General features: G+C 39.5%; 1 protein-coding gene across 1 annotated transcript in view; it reads right to left on the minus strand.

The window, feature by feature from the left end:
* The window catches only part of LOC149807800 (nitric oxide synthase, salivary gland-like), a 52,495-nt gene extending 47,958 nt beyond the window's left edge, over nt 1-4,537 (minus strand). The window contains exons 1-3 of the mRNA XM_089970663.1: nt 4,424-4,537; nt 2,407-3,318; nt 553-695 (exon numbers count right to left, since the gene is read on the minus strand). Of these exons, the coding sequence (XP_089826789.1) occupies nt 553-695; nt 2,407-3,135 (872 nt within the window). The 5' untranslated portion in view covers nt 3,136-3,318; nt 4,424-4,537. The remainder of the gene's footprint in view (nt 1-552; nt 696-2,406; nt 3,319-4,423) is intronic.
* Nucleotides 4,538-13,288: the final 8,751 nt, after the last annotated feature.

Genomic DNA, 13,288 nt, shown 5'->3' on the forward strand with positions numbered 1-13,288 from the left:
CAGACTTAGAAATAAAACGTCAGTTAGTTATATAAATTAATGACTTCTCTATATCTACCACATCCTCGATAGTCAACGCTGATATAACTTTTTTCATAATTGATGAGTAGCGATCAGTAGAAAAGAAAACGTACTGGAGAAACTGCCAGATTCTGACTAAAACTAATCAGTTTTCTTTGCTTGGAATGTCGGACTTCATCTTACCTTTTAAAGTTGGCATAGTACTGATGTATGCTTGGAATGTCGGACTTCATCTTACCTTTTAAATTTGGTATAGTACTGATCTATGTTTGGAATGTCGGACGTCATTTTACCTTTTAAAGTTGGCATAGTACTGATCTATAAAATCTATGCTTGGAATGTCGGACTTCATCTTACCCTTTAAAGTTGACATAGTACTGATGTATGCTTGGAATGTCGGACTTCATCTTACCTTTTAAATTTGGTATAGTACTGATCTATGTTTGGAATGTCGGACGTCATTTTACCTTTTAAAGTTGGCATAGTACTGATCTATAAAATATATGCTTGGAATGTCGGACTTCATCTTACCTTTTAAAGCTGGCATAGTACTGATCTATAAAATCTTTTGCGTGGTAGATGAGTTCCTTTTTGGGTCGAGATGTTCCTGGGGGTCTGTTTAAAGGAGCCATCATCATGGACCCTATACACCGTTCTGCCGTGCAGCATATATCCTGAAAGCCAGATTAATATGTATATATATGTATATGGACAGGGCTTAACGGCGCATCAGCGAACTCATATCCATATATCGATTTTAATACAAATTTCTATGTATTGGTTCTGAAAGTGGCTAATTGATGCCTCAAAGTTTACCCTTTAGAATTGGCGAAAACATTGTGTATCCTATACTTAAAGAGTTTCTACTGAACGGAGTTCCAGTATCCAACCTGTTTTATTTTGCTCGTGTTTTTATTTCCTTGTATCTATTCTACGTATGATTGATTCGGATCAACTATCAATTTTTAATTTCAGTGGCTGAACATTGCAGAATATTTAAAATATGTCATTTAGTCAAGAAACGGTTATAAAGCAACATAAGTATTTGCGTCGATAATCTCCTTAATTCGAACTTGAGAAGACATAACTAAATGTTCATACTCCCACCTTCAGGAATCGATCGTAAGAATTGTATTTCGTTCTTATCCTTGACTTTGAAGGAACTCTCGAGTGAATTTGCTCTTAAAAAGCGAGAATTTCAGAAGTGGTCCGATCATCACTGTTACAAATCTCTACATCTCAAATCTCGAATCTTTAGACCTGGCATCGAATGGATGTCATTTTGTGTCAAAAATATCGCACATGGAATAGAAGTCATGACAATCTGAACATTACTATCAGTATTAACCAGTGTTAGCCAGCTTCTTCTGCTGGCGTATTTTTCCACGCTCCGCAGCGAACACTACAATAACCAGACGAAATATTTATAGTGAATCAATCCTTAATCTGTAGTTTTCTCTAACGACATACAATAATTATAATTAGATTACTCCCTTTGCCAACTAACGATTGTTATTCCGCATAGTGGAATACCCAGCCAGGGGTGGTGTATCTTAAGCTGTTCACAACATTCGTCATTTGTCAATCAAACACACGCAATATTTATGACTCCTGAATGGGAGTTAACTCGTTACAAACTGTTATATTTGTGATTCGGTCATAGTTCCACTCGTTTATATTACAGCTCCAAATTCATCTCAGTTGGGCTCTGTTACACAAATGGGTGACTCAAGCTTATGAATATCAAACCACCATCAAATAAACATTACTCTACTTCACCAAAATCTGTATCTAAAGGTTGAAACATAACATATTCTTTTACGATAAAAGATATTTAATCTGTTCATATTTTAATAGTATAAAACTCACATTGCTGCCTTAGATTTTAGCTCAAGTTGTATCATTGAACGCCTGATTTTAGCTACAATTCATGCTCGTACAAAGCATCTCAAAGATTTTACCAGTCTTTGGAAAGAGCTGTTACAAATTAACGGTTGTCGTTTAGTATAAACTGTTGTTTAAAATACTTCATCCGCTCTATGTCATAAACAATAAGAACTTCATCTGGAATATCCTGTTCTTGGATAAACCAATAGATGATTAATTTGCAAAATAATTATAATATAATGTAGATACGGGTATATATTTGTCTAAATATTTATTGAGAACACCAATGTTGAAACCATGGTGTTAGTCTGCTCGGAAGCGTAAAATTGCTATATGCTCACATCACGTTCCATCATATTCTGCATCTGCACCGAGTAGAACTTCGTATGCCATTATTTAGTTTGATTATAATTCACAAGCGAAGTGTGTGACATTGAAACAAAAAAGAGTTAAAGAGATGGAGGAGAACAAAAAGGGAGAATAAGAGAGAAATGATACCTCTAATGCCTTCATATGCAGGGTATCCATATACACAGGTCTTTCATTTGCCATATTTATCAACTTCACCGCCTTCTGGGGAGCATTCGCAGAGGTGTATAATCCTCTTCTGTCCTTTGGCAAATCTGGGAAATGGCCACCATATAATTCTAATAGTTTGGTTTTGCCATCATCATTGTCGTCAACGTACCCGTGATTATCATTGCTATGGCGATGCAAATTTCTCTTCTGTGCCTCGATCCTCGAACTATGACCAATGACATATTTAGCTTCCATCGTATCGTCATTATCATCCCCTGCGCCTGATACATTATTTGACGAACAAAATGTTCTCTTAATTCTTGGCATTAACGTTTCAGGCGGATTGATCGGCTTTGTAATTCGCACAGTTTTCTGTTTGCCATCTTCACCAACATGAGTTTCCAGATGAAAAGTGTAACCATCTTGACATCGAAGCAGCAAAACGACCTGGGACAAGACTGGGATTGATCTGAGAATTTTAACTGCTTCTTTAAATGACTTGCCCTGAAGGTTGATATCATTAACCTTGACCAGTACATCCCCAGTCTGCACCAAACCACTTTGATCCGCACTGCCACCCCTAACAAGACCAGAAATTACGAGACTCGAGCTGCTCTTGTCGCTGCGTAAATAAAAGCCCAGTTCATCAAGCGGCTGTTTGATAAGTGTTACCTGTATAAGACCTGCGGATGAGGTGTTGTTTTCCATTATGATGCTGATACGATCAAGGCAGGAACAACCTATGTCTTGAAAATTATTTCCAGTGCAGTCTGAGGTGTAATTTAATTTGATTTTTCTTATGCAGGGTGATATGTTTAGAAACTGTAGCACTACGAATGAAGGAATACTGTTATTGTTTTCACAACCAGTCTTAGAAGAGTGTTTTATTGTCTGAAATAAAAATTACACCAAAGATTGTTTAGTTTTACTAATAATTGCATAATATTTATAGTGTGTATATAGTGCGACACATTTTGGAGAAGGGATTGGCTCGTACATGAAGTTTAACAACAACATATCTATGATCAGGATACTTAAAGCTGTATATTAGCCCTACTGCAATATTGTTATTAAGGAGGTTCTACATACAAACACCTCTCTCTCTCTCTTGCTAAATCATTGAAAGTTTACCAAACTTTGCATAAAAGGTTACATCACATCTTAGGCAGTAGATCATCTTATCCGTATTGAAGGAAATGAAATCCTAAGGAAAGAAGCAAAAGCAGCACATATGTAGGAGGTACCTTTTTCATGATATATGTTTAATGTAGCCAAGGCTGTTTCAAAATAAAAAGTAAAGTAGCAGAGGCTGGAAAATATACTGAACTTCATGTCTTTTCTTATGCAGCCGGAGAGACATTCGACTTTACTGCTAAATAGGACAGAACATTTGAAGATTTCTCATCTCTCTCTCAAATCTAGTGTTGTAATGCCAAATTATGAAGTCACAATGAAACCACAATAAAACAACATTGAAAAAGAAATACAACTGCAAGCGAGGAAGAAAAACATTACAAAATTATATCTTATTTCATGAAGTGAAGATCCAAAACATTTGATTTTACATTGGTACTAACATGATCAGATATAATTATATTTTAATGTCTTCAATTATTCCCTTATTTGTTAGGTGCAATATAAAGCAACAGCTGCAGTGGTAGTGTTAGCGTATGCAGAGACGAACGTCTTGAAAATAGTAACAATTAGTGTTACATAAATTATTTAGTTAAATAGAATAAAATGCTCGGACGATAACCAAGAATTAAGCATACAGTGACATTGTAATAATATTATGGCTTTTGTCACTTCGTAAGAGAGGGTGGCGACTTGCATAGATAATTTGAGCACAGAGATATACTTACTCAGTTATCCATGCGTAAACTACTTTCTTTAAAAACGAATAATAAATAAATCATGTCATATTATTGTTAGTATGCACTTCCTTAAATCCTGCAAAATATCCTGAAAGTAATATCATAGTTTCTATCATCCTTACCTTTGATATGTGACATCATATTTATCCAGCTCTCCTAAGGATAAAATAAAATCCGTCAATTAAAACGCTGCGTCCGTTATTACACAATATGGCACTGAGTATCATAGAGTCTTCAAATCTAATTATTACTTGTGAACAACATGACGTTCTATCAAACTGATACACAGCTCTTAATTTAGTGTATTTATAAAGCAAGATATTTCTTAAATGTGCGTCATCAAGTATTATTATGTTATGATACCCTTCCGACCAATCGTCTGTTGCCTATATCGATTACCTACAAAGACCACAAGCTCTCCATCATCTACAGTTATTAATCATTGTTGATGGCTTGCACCTGTGGTAAGGAGAAAACACCTACACATTTCTGGGTCAAATAATTATATCCGGACAAGAAGGGTAAGCCTTATACCAGAGGTGGGCAAACTTTCCAGTGCAAGTGCCGCATACACAAATTTACACCTTGTCGCGGACCGCATAGTGCATTAAGCAAAATGATTAATATTTGAAAAGGCAAAAACAAAAGTTTTTTTCCAAATAGCATCATGATTTATTTTCAGTTGTTAATACGTTGCTAATATTTGAAAACTTAAACTTAAACTTCAAAAGAAGCACATGTATTTGATAAACAGAGTAACATAAACAGAGTCAGTACGAATGATGACTTTGTTCCTAGAAAGCATGAAAACCCTTGGCGGGCCGCATGCAGCCCAAGGACCGTAGTTTGACCACCCCTGCCTTATGAGGTCTCTTGTTGTCACAAGCGTTGTACAATTTTCAAATAGTTATCTTCTGAGGAAATCTTCGTTACAAATGCATCATATTTTAAAATCTTAAAATTGGAATTGCTAATTTAAACTATTTTAACATGGCGTAATGCGCACGCGTTGATGAAATGACATTTGGCTATTCAATATCGATTATCTTTGAAGTTATGTTTCAAGCAATTGACATGGTCCACATGTAACATGCAATTTCATATTTTTTAAATGTTACGTATATAAAATATATTACTATAATATCTTTTTGGTTGTCGCATGTGGACAATTCATAAAAGGGAAAATATTTAACTATGTAAGCATCAGGTGTGATTTACATTTAACTTGATATTTCTGATCCAATGAGCACATATGATTCTGAAATAAGATGTAAATTACTTTGAAATATGCAGCGATTTAGATCAATAATTAGTGACGGGCGAGTATTTGCAACGATACGTTTATTGATTACTTTATAGAACAGTAGCTACATTATATGAGATTATGATATCAACGTATAAAAGAAAATATTGTATAAGAGCCGATGTCGGCCCCACATTAATGTCAAATGATAGTGAATGTAGGAACTCTTGTACTGTTATATAGCAATGACTATATATCTGCTGGAACAGTTATACATATCACATAGTAAAACATTGTGAACTAAACATTTCATGTATTTCTGATTGTCAACAACCGAATATTTTGCAATATCTGTGCATGGTCAATGTCAAAGTTCTACAACACTAGCACCTATTTTGCTTTTTGGCCGAAGACACTCTTTCAAGACAATTAAAAAGCGGAAATAAGTAGAAACACAACGTGAATACAAATGTATAGGCATAACTATTACTTGTATCTTACCCTTAACTTAATCATTTTAAGCAGCATATAACGATCAGTTTGTTATGTAGATTATGTTTTATCTCTCATTGAATTAATAATCTTCAACTCTGACAAACATCACCAAAATACGAACTTAATGATAAATTGAACAAATTTAAAATTCAAAATAGCAAGATGTTTATTGTTTTATTTGAGATATTATAATGCACAGTTATTAATTATGCACTACTTGTAAGCAACGACATGAAGCATATTTTCTTTTTCTTTTACTTTTTCTCTACAAGGAGAAAAGTAAAGAAAACACGTTTTCCGCAGAGAAACGTTAGCTCTACAGACCAAAAACATTTTTGAAGACCATTAAGAAGAACGTCACAAACAAAGTCCATGCAGCGAAATCAGCCCACTACAGTACTAAGATCAAGGTATTTTCCAGCTGCAAAGAGCTCTTCGAGATTACTAACAAGCTAATGTGAAGGAACAAATATAAACCACTTCCAACTAATTTCTCTCCAGTCGACCTTCCGGACTTGTTTGCAAATTTCGTCTGTGACAAAGTACAAACTATTGGAGATAAGAGTAGTTAAGGGGGATACTATACGTACAATGGGAATTAGCATTACAGACCCCCCTTGGGAACATATACGTACAAGGGAAATTTAACATGGCGAAAAATCGTGGGTCAATATACGTACAAGGGAATTTAACATGGGAATAAATCGTGGGTTAATATACGTACAAGGGGAATTTAACATGGGAATAAATCGTGGGTCAATATACGTACAAGGGGAATTTAACATGGGTTTTTTTTTTTTTATAAAAATTTTTAAAAAAAGGGGTAGGCAATTGAAAGGCTATCTCTTTTCGAGAAATATGGCTGGCCCTGAAAAGGGCCTTTGGGTTTATGTTAATGTATTCATTAACATAAATGGCACCGCATTGGTCTTCTTCTTGTCCTTAGGCTGCGTCTCACTGTTGGTCCATAAATTAGCACTCTTTTCAGGCATCCTTGTCTTTCAACGTAGATCCTACGTATCCACAGGCTGGTGTTTGTCCTGTGGACAATGGTCCACTTCGATCGGACATACATGAGCATGTCCGTCCTGAACATCATCGTTGACACAAGCGTTGAAGACTGCTCATCGGTCCACATGTTGAGGCGCCGAGAACAGGTGAATCAATGCAGTGAACTGCGCTTATTTATAGGTAGAGGAAGGATTGAAACGGATTGAGTTCATTCACCAATCCGAACACGCGTTACAAAATTCAGTCAGCTCGCATCCAATCCGAAGAGAGCAGTCTGTGACGTCAGTTGGTCTATATAGATTCGCTAGCGCTTGTGTGCAGTCAATCTATACGACAGTGATTCAACATGACGGAAATTCAGAAAACGATCCATTGGGGTGCACCAACAGGGGAGACTGCCCAAGGGAACCCGGACTTACTTTCAGAAGAGGTGAATTGGGATTTTGTCGAATTTCTCTCCTCGCAAGAATTTGTTCCGGAACCTGCGTTACCTTCTTCATTACCGCAAGTGGAGAATTTTAGACAGAGACAGAAAGAAGAATTGGAGAAATTTATACAACGACAAAAGGAAGCGGAACAAGCTTTTCTCCTACAGCAACAGCAGCAAGAAGAAGAGGTAAGAAAAAAACAACAGCAACAACAGCAAGAAGAAGTAGCAGCAAAGAAACAAGAGGGTGAAAATCAAACGGTCACGGTACTGTTGGACATTTTAGCGGAGTTAAAAAGTCTGAAACAAATGTATCAGACTTCTTTATCACGACCGAAGAGAATACGACCTTCCCGAGCTAAACACGTCAGCCCTGTGACTAAGCCTACCGTACCACCCTTAGTGATTTCAACCCAATCATCATCATCATCATCAACATTACGCAGTCCAGAAGTAGGCCTTGGCCGTGGCAAAGGCTTAAGGCAGTTAAAGTTGATTGCTTAAACTCACCCCTACACCTAAATAAAAAAGGCCCTTTTCAGGGCCACTCACATTTCTCGAAAAGAAATACAATTTCAATTTGCCAATAACTCAAAAAAATAATTAACCAATCCATTTTACCCTTATAGTACGTGTATGTATATGAGTGCGTGAGTGTAGCTTCTTATTTTAAAATCATAACTCAAAGACACTTACCTTATATCATTAATTTATTCTTTTTTCCATTTTTTTCAATCCAATTCACAATTCATAACACAACACTTTAAAAAAAGTTCATTGATTTCTTCTGTCTCCTTGTTTAGTCTCTCTGTTTTTTAAATTTCTTCACCGTCACACTCTTTTCCTCTTCTTCTTCTTCCTCCTCGCTTTCTTCCCTTCTTCTTTTTTTCTCCTGTTTCTTTTTCTTCACCTGTCTTCTTTCTTCCTCAGAAGAATCCCTCTCTTCCTCTGAAGAATCCCTCTCTTCTTCTGAAGAATTCCTCTTTTCTTCTGATTCCTCTTGTTTCTTTTTTGGGCAATCTGGAGACCAATGTCCTTTTTCTTTACAATAATAACAGGTATCTTGACTTTTGTCTTTTTTAGCCCCTGTTTTTGTTCTTTTTTGACGGTCTGGACACTCTGAAGACCAATGCCCTTTCTTCTGACAGATATAGCAAGTATCTTGACTTTTATCTCGAAAGGAAGGAGAGTAGTCCGTGGGCTGGTCTGAAGAGAATTTTCTAATGACCCCTCGCAAAGCTCTGACGAAACGTTCGATTTGGTTAGTCTCTTCCATCGTTGTGTTCGGCTTGAGAGTGAAATGAATAGTGAAACGACAAGACACACACCCTTTTATATACGCTGGTCTGCTATGACTATAAATTAGTCTATGGTGTTTAAACTTGAGTCATTTGACCTTTTTCACTCAAGATGAAACGATCCCATTCATTCGAGAAGAAAGAAGAAGAAAGTAAGAGGCAGAAACGTGATCTATCGCCTCGTACCAGGGCTGAAATCTTGGCACAAATTCATGCCAGTGATTTTGAAGAGGACATGAGTGAACCTGAATCCAAACCCTCTAAACTAAGTTCACCACCCTTAGTCAACCCTGAAAAATACTATTCCATTCGAGAGACGGAAAAGCGCTCCTCTAGAAAACTTAGAACCACGGCTTACAAATACACAGTGAAGTTTAAAGATTTCAAGGCTGAAGTGCCGTTAGAGAAAGCAGAAGTGTTTATCACTGGGGTGTGGGATTCTTTGCTCACCGCACTCAAACGACAATATCAACCCAAAGAAGACGATCGCTTGAGACTTTCCATACAACACGACGGTTTGAAATCCCCTGTTTGGATCGAGTTTAGCACCCCTGCAGAATTGACCGCTTCCAAAGTCATGGACAAGATTCAACACGTCCAACAATCTAATGACCAGTTTGACATCACCGATGGAAAAGCCACATTGGACATGACCCACGTCTCTCCTCCTCAAGGGACCGGACGCAAAAGATGTTATTGGTGAACGAGCTTCGCAGCATTAAGCGTAGCCTTGTCCAAATTCACAATCCTCATGACCAGATCTGTTTAGCCCGTGCCATCGTGGTGGGACGAACCTATGCCAACAAGAACGACACGGTAGAATGGAAAAGAACCTGGAACACTATTCAACGTTCCTATCGAGCCAAACAACGAAACGAAGCAGAACTCCTGTTGCAACAAGCTGGCCTGTCCAAGGACACACCCTGTGGCATTCCTGAGATGCAAAAATTGCAAGATGCCCTAGCTCCACGATACACCTTGAAAGTGCACCCTCAAGAAATGCGCGGGCCTCTGTTGTTTCGAGGGCAAGATTTTAAGGACGGAAAATACATTCACGTTTATTATCACGATGACCATTTCGATACCATTACCAGTATCACCGGATTCCTGGGATACGGTTATTACTGTGAGAAATGTGACCATGGTTATAATAATCGAGAGCAACACAAGCATTGTGGATTGAAATGCTCAGGATTTTTGGCCTCTTCACCCTGTCTGAGCGAAGAACCAGTGCCTTGTTCAACTTGTCTGCGCACGTTTGTCAGCCCTACCTGTTACCAACAACATCTGAAAACGCAAGGTTCACAGAAGAAATGCGCTTGTCAACTCCTGAGATTGTGCTCTACGTGTGAACAAGTCATACGTACCAACAATGCCAAGGCACACGTATGTCGAGGAAAGAAAAAATGTCACATTTGTCACCACATCGTGGACTTGGAACACCAATGCTACGTGCAAAAATACCAACCCCCACCAGAGAAAGAGGATGGTCACAAGAAGAAAGGCAATTTCATCTTTTTCGATTTCGAATGCATGCAAGAGACTGGCATTCACATTCCTAATTTCTGCGTGGCTCATCGAGCGTGCGAGAAGTGCATTCAAGAACCTATTTTCAGTCATTGCCCTCACTGCAGCAAGATTCCTGGAGGACGTGAAAAAATCTTTCGGGGACCGAACACGTTAGCCGATTTTGCCCAATGGGTCTTAGACCCCATCGACAAGACGTGGAGCCAAGAGGACATCGAACTTTACGGAGATTGTCATCGTCATGCTACGGTGATGGCTCACAATTTTTCCGGATACGATGGACAGTTTCTTTTGAGGTACTATACGGAACAAGGCACCGAACGTCCTAAAGTGACTTTGAACGGAGCCAAAATCATTTTCATGCAAGTGGGACAAGTACAGTTTAAAGATTCGATGAGCTATTTGGCCATGCCTTTGAGTCGAATGCCTAAAACGTTTGGAATGACAGAAATGGCTAAAGGGTACTTTCCACACTTTTTCAATACGGAAGCCAATCAACATGCCGTTCTACCCCATTTGCCTGAGGCTCACTATTACGACGCCGACAACATGCGTACCGAACAACGAGAAGCTTTCTACACTTGGTACCAGGCTCACGCCTCGGACCCTTTCGACTTTCAGGAAGAAATGTTAAAGTATTGTCGTTCCGACGTGGACATTTTACGACGTTGCTGTGGAAAATTCGAGAACTGTTCATGGAACACGGAGGGGTCGATCCTTTGAAAGAAGCTTGCACCATTGCCAAAGCGTGTTCCTTAGTGTACCGGCAATGATTCATGCCTGAAAACACCGTAGCTGTCATCAGTCCTCAAACGACCCACTATGTCAACCGTCAATACTCGGTCAAAACCCTACGCTGGTTACATTACTTGTGCGACAAGGAAGACAAGTGGATTCAGCATGCCCGCAACGGAGGGGGCGAAAAGACCATCGGAACGCATTCGGTCGATGGCTGGGACTTAGAAAACCCCAAGATCGTGTACGAGTTTAACGGCTGCTTATTTCACGGATGTCCCGTCTGTTACCCTGATCGTAGCACTAAAAATCAGTTTTTACAACGAACCATGGAAGACTTGTACCAGGCCACTTGTCAGCGGCGCCTAAAGTTAGAACAGGAAGGATACCAAGTGGTGGAAATGTGGGAACACGAGTACGATCACCGTATGAAAACCGATCCCGAGTTTAAACGCCTCGTGGAAAGTTACCAGTTCATGGACCCGCTGAACCCGAGGGATAGTTTGTACGGAGGAAGGACCAATGCCACCTGTTTGCTGTACCAAGCCGACGAAGAGAAAGGAGAAGAAATCAAATACTTGGACGTGTGTTCGCTGTATCCCTACGTGTGCAAATATTGTCGCTTTCCTGTAGGGCACCCGCAATTGCTGACGGAACACATCGACCTGAAAAACATTCGACAATACGAAGGCTTGATTAAGTGTAAAGTTTTGCCTCCCACGAACCTATACCATCCCGTCTTACCTCACCATTGTCAAGGCAAACTGATGTTTCTATTGTGCCGTACTTGTGCCGAAACGTGCAACCAAGATCAGCCTTGTCAGCACACCCAGGAAGAACGTGCCTTGACGGGAACCTGGGTCAGCGTAGAATTGTTCAAAGCTTTGGACATGGGATACCAACTGTTAGAAGTGTACGAAATTTGCCACTTTCCCAAGACACAACAAAACCACAAGGGTGATCCCAGTCAGAAAGGCATTTTCGCCGACTACGTGGATGCCTTTTTGAAACTGAAACAAGAAGCCAGCGGCTATCCTTCCTGGTGTCACACTCCCGAAGACCAAATACAATTCAAAGAGAAATACTATGAACAAGAAGGCATCTCTTTAGACCATATCGAGAAAAACGAAGGCAGGCGATCGTTTGCCAAAGTGATGTTAAATTGCTTGTGGGGTAAAATGGCACAACGACCGTGTTTCCCAAGACGGAATATTTGACAGAACCTTCCCGCTACTTTCAGATGATTCACGACAAAACCAAATACATGAAACACGTGGACGTCGTTCGCGAGGATTTGATCTTGGTCAATTACGAAGAAGATCTGGACTTTGTACAAGACGACCCCTTTGGAAATGTCATCATTGCGGCTTACGTGACAGCCCATGCTCGCTTAAAATTGTACGAAGCTTTAGAACTGTTAGGGGAACGCGTCCTGTACTTTGACACGGACAGTTGCATTTACATCCATCACCCGATTCAACATCACCCTGACATCGAAGGAGACCGTTTAGGAGCCTGGACAGACGAGCATCCCGACGACAAGATTCTAAGTTTCGTCAGTGGCGGTCCCAAAAATTACGGCTACGAATACCGGGACAAACAAGGAGAAGTGCACACGACGTGCAAAGTGAAAGGACTGACTCTGAATCATCGTACCAGTCGAGTGGTCAACATTGGGGTATTGAAAGAAGCCTTGCAACCGGGAGAGGATGGAAACTTTAAAGTGACCACCTATCAACCTAACAAGATTGTACGTTTACCCACTCACCACATCGTCAGTCGACCCCTAGAAAAAGTCTATCAAATCGTGTACCAGAAGCAAGTGAGACTTCCCAATCATTTCACCTTACCGTATGGACACGTTGGTATAAAACACTGGTTGTAAGAGGATAGTTACCCTACCAGAAAGATGACTTCGCCACAGCAAGAATCGAGTGAGAAACCCGATGAGAACTCCAAGTTCAAACCCTACCATTTTCCAGTCTTCTTACCTGACTATTGTGATTGTGCCCGTCGATTGGACACGTTTCAGAAATGGCCTACGGATAGGGAAGGATTATCTTCTTCGCATGTTTTAGCTAGAACAGGATTTGTCTACTTGGGACCTGAGTCAGGATTGGGATACGAGGTACAGTGTTTCGCTTGCGGACCGAAGTTACGAATGGATCTATGTATCTATAAAGATTCAGCTATTCTGGAACATACTCGATGGTCTCCGCACTGCCCTTACCTTTCTATGGCCTTTCCACCC

Source organism: Sinohyriopsis cumingii, chromosome 1, assembly GCF_028554795.1.
Source record: "Sinohyriopsis cumingii isolate HCF-2022 chromosome 1, ASM2855479v2, whole genome shotgun sequence".
NCBI lineage: Eukaryota > Metazoa > Mollusca > Bivalvia > Unionida > Unionidae > Sinohyriopsis > Sinohyriopsis cumingii.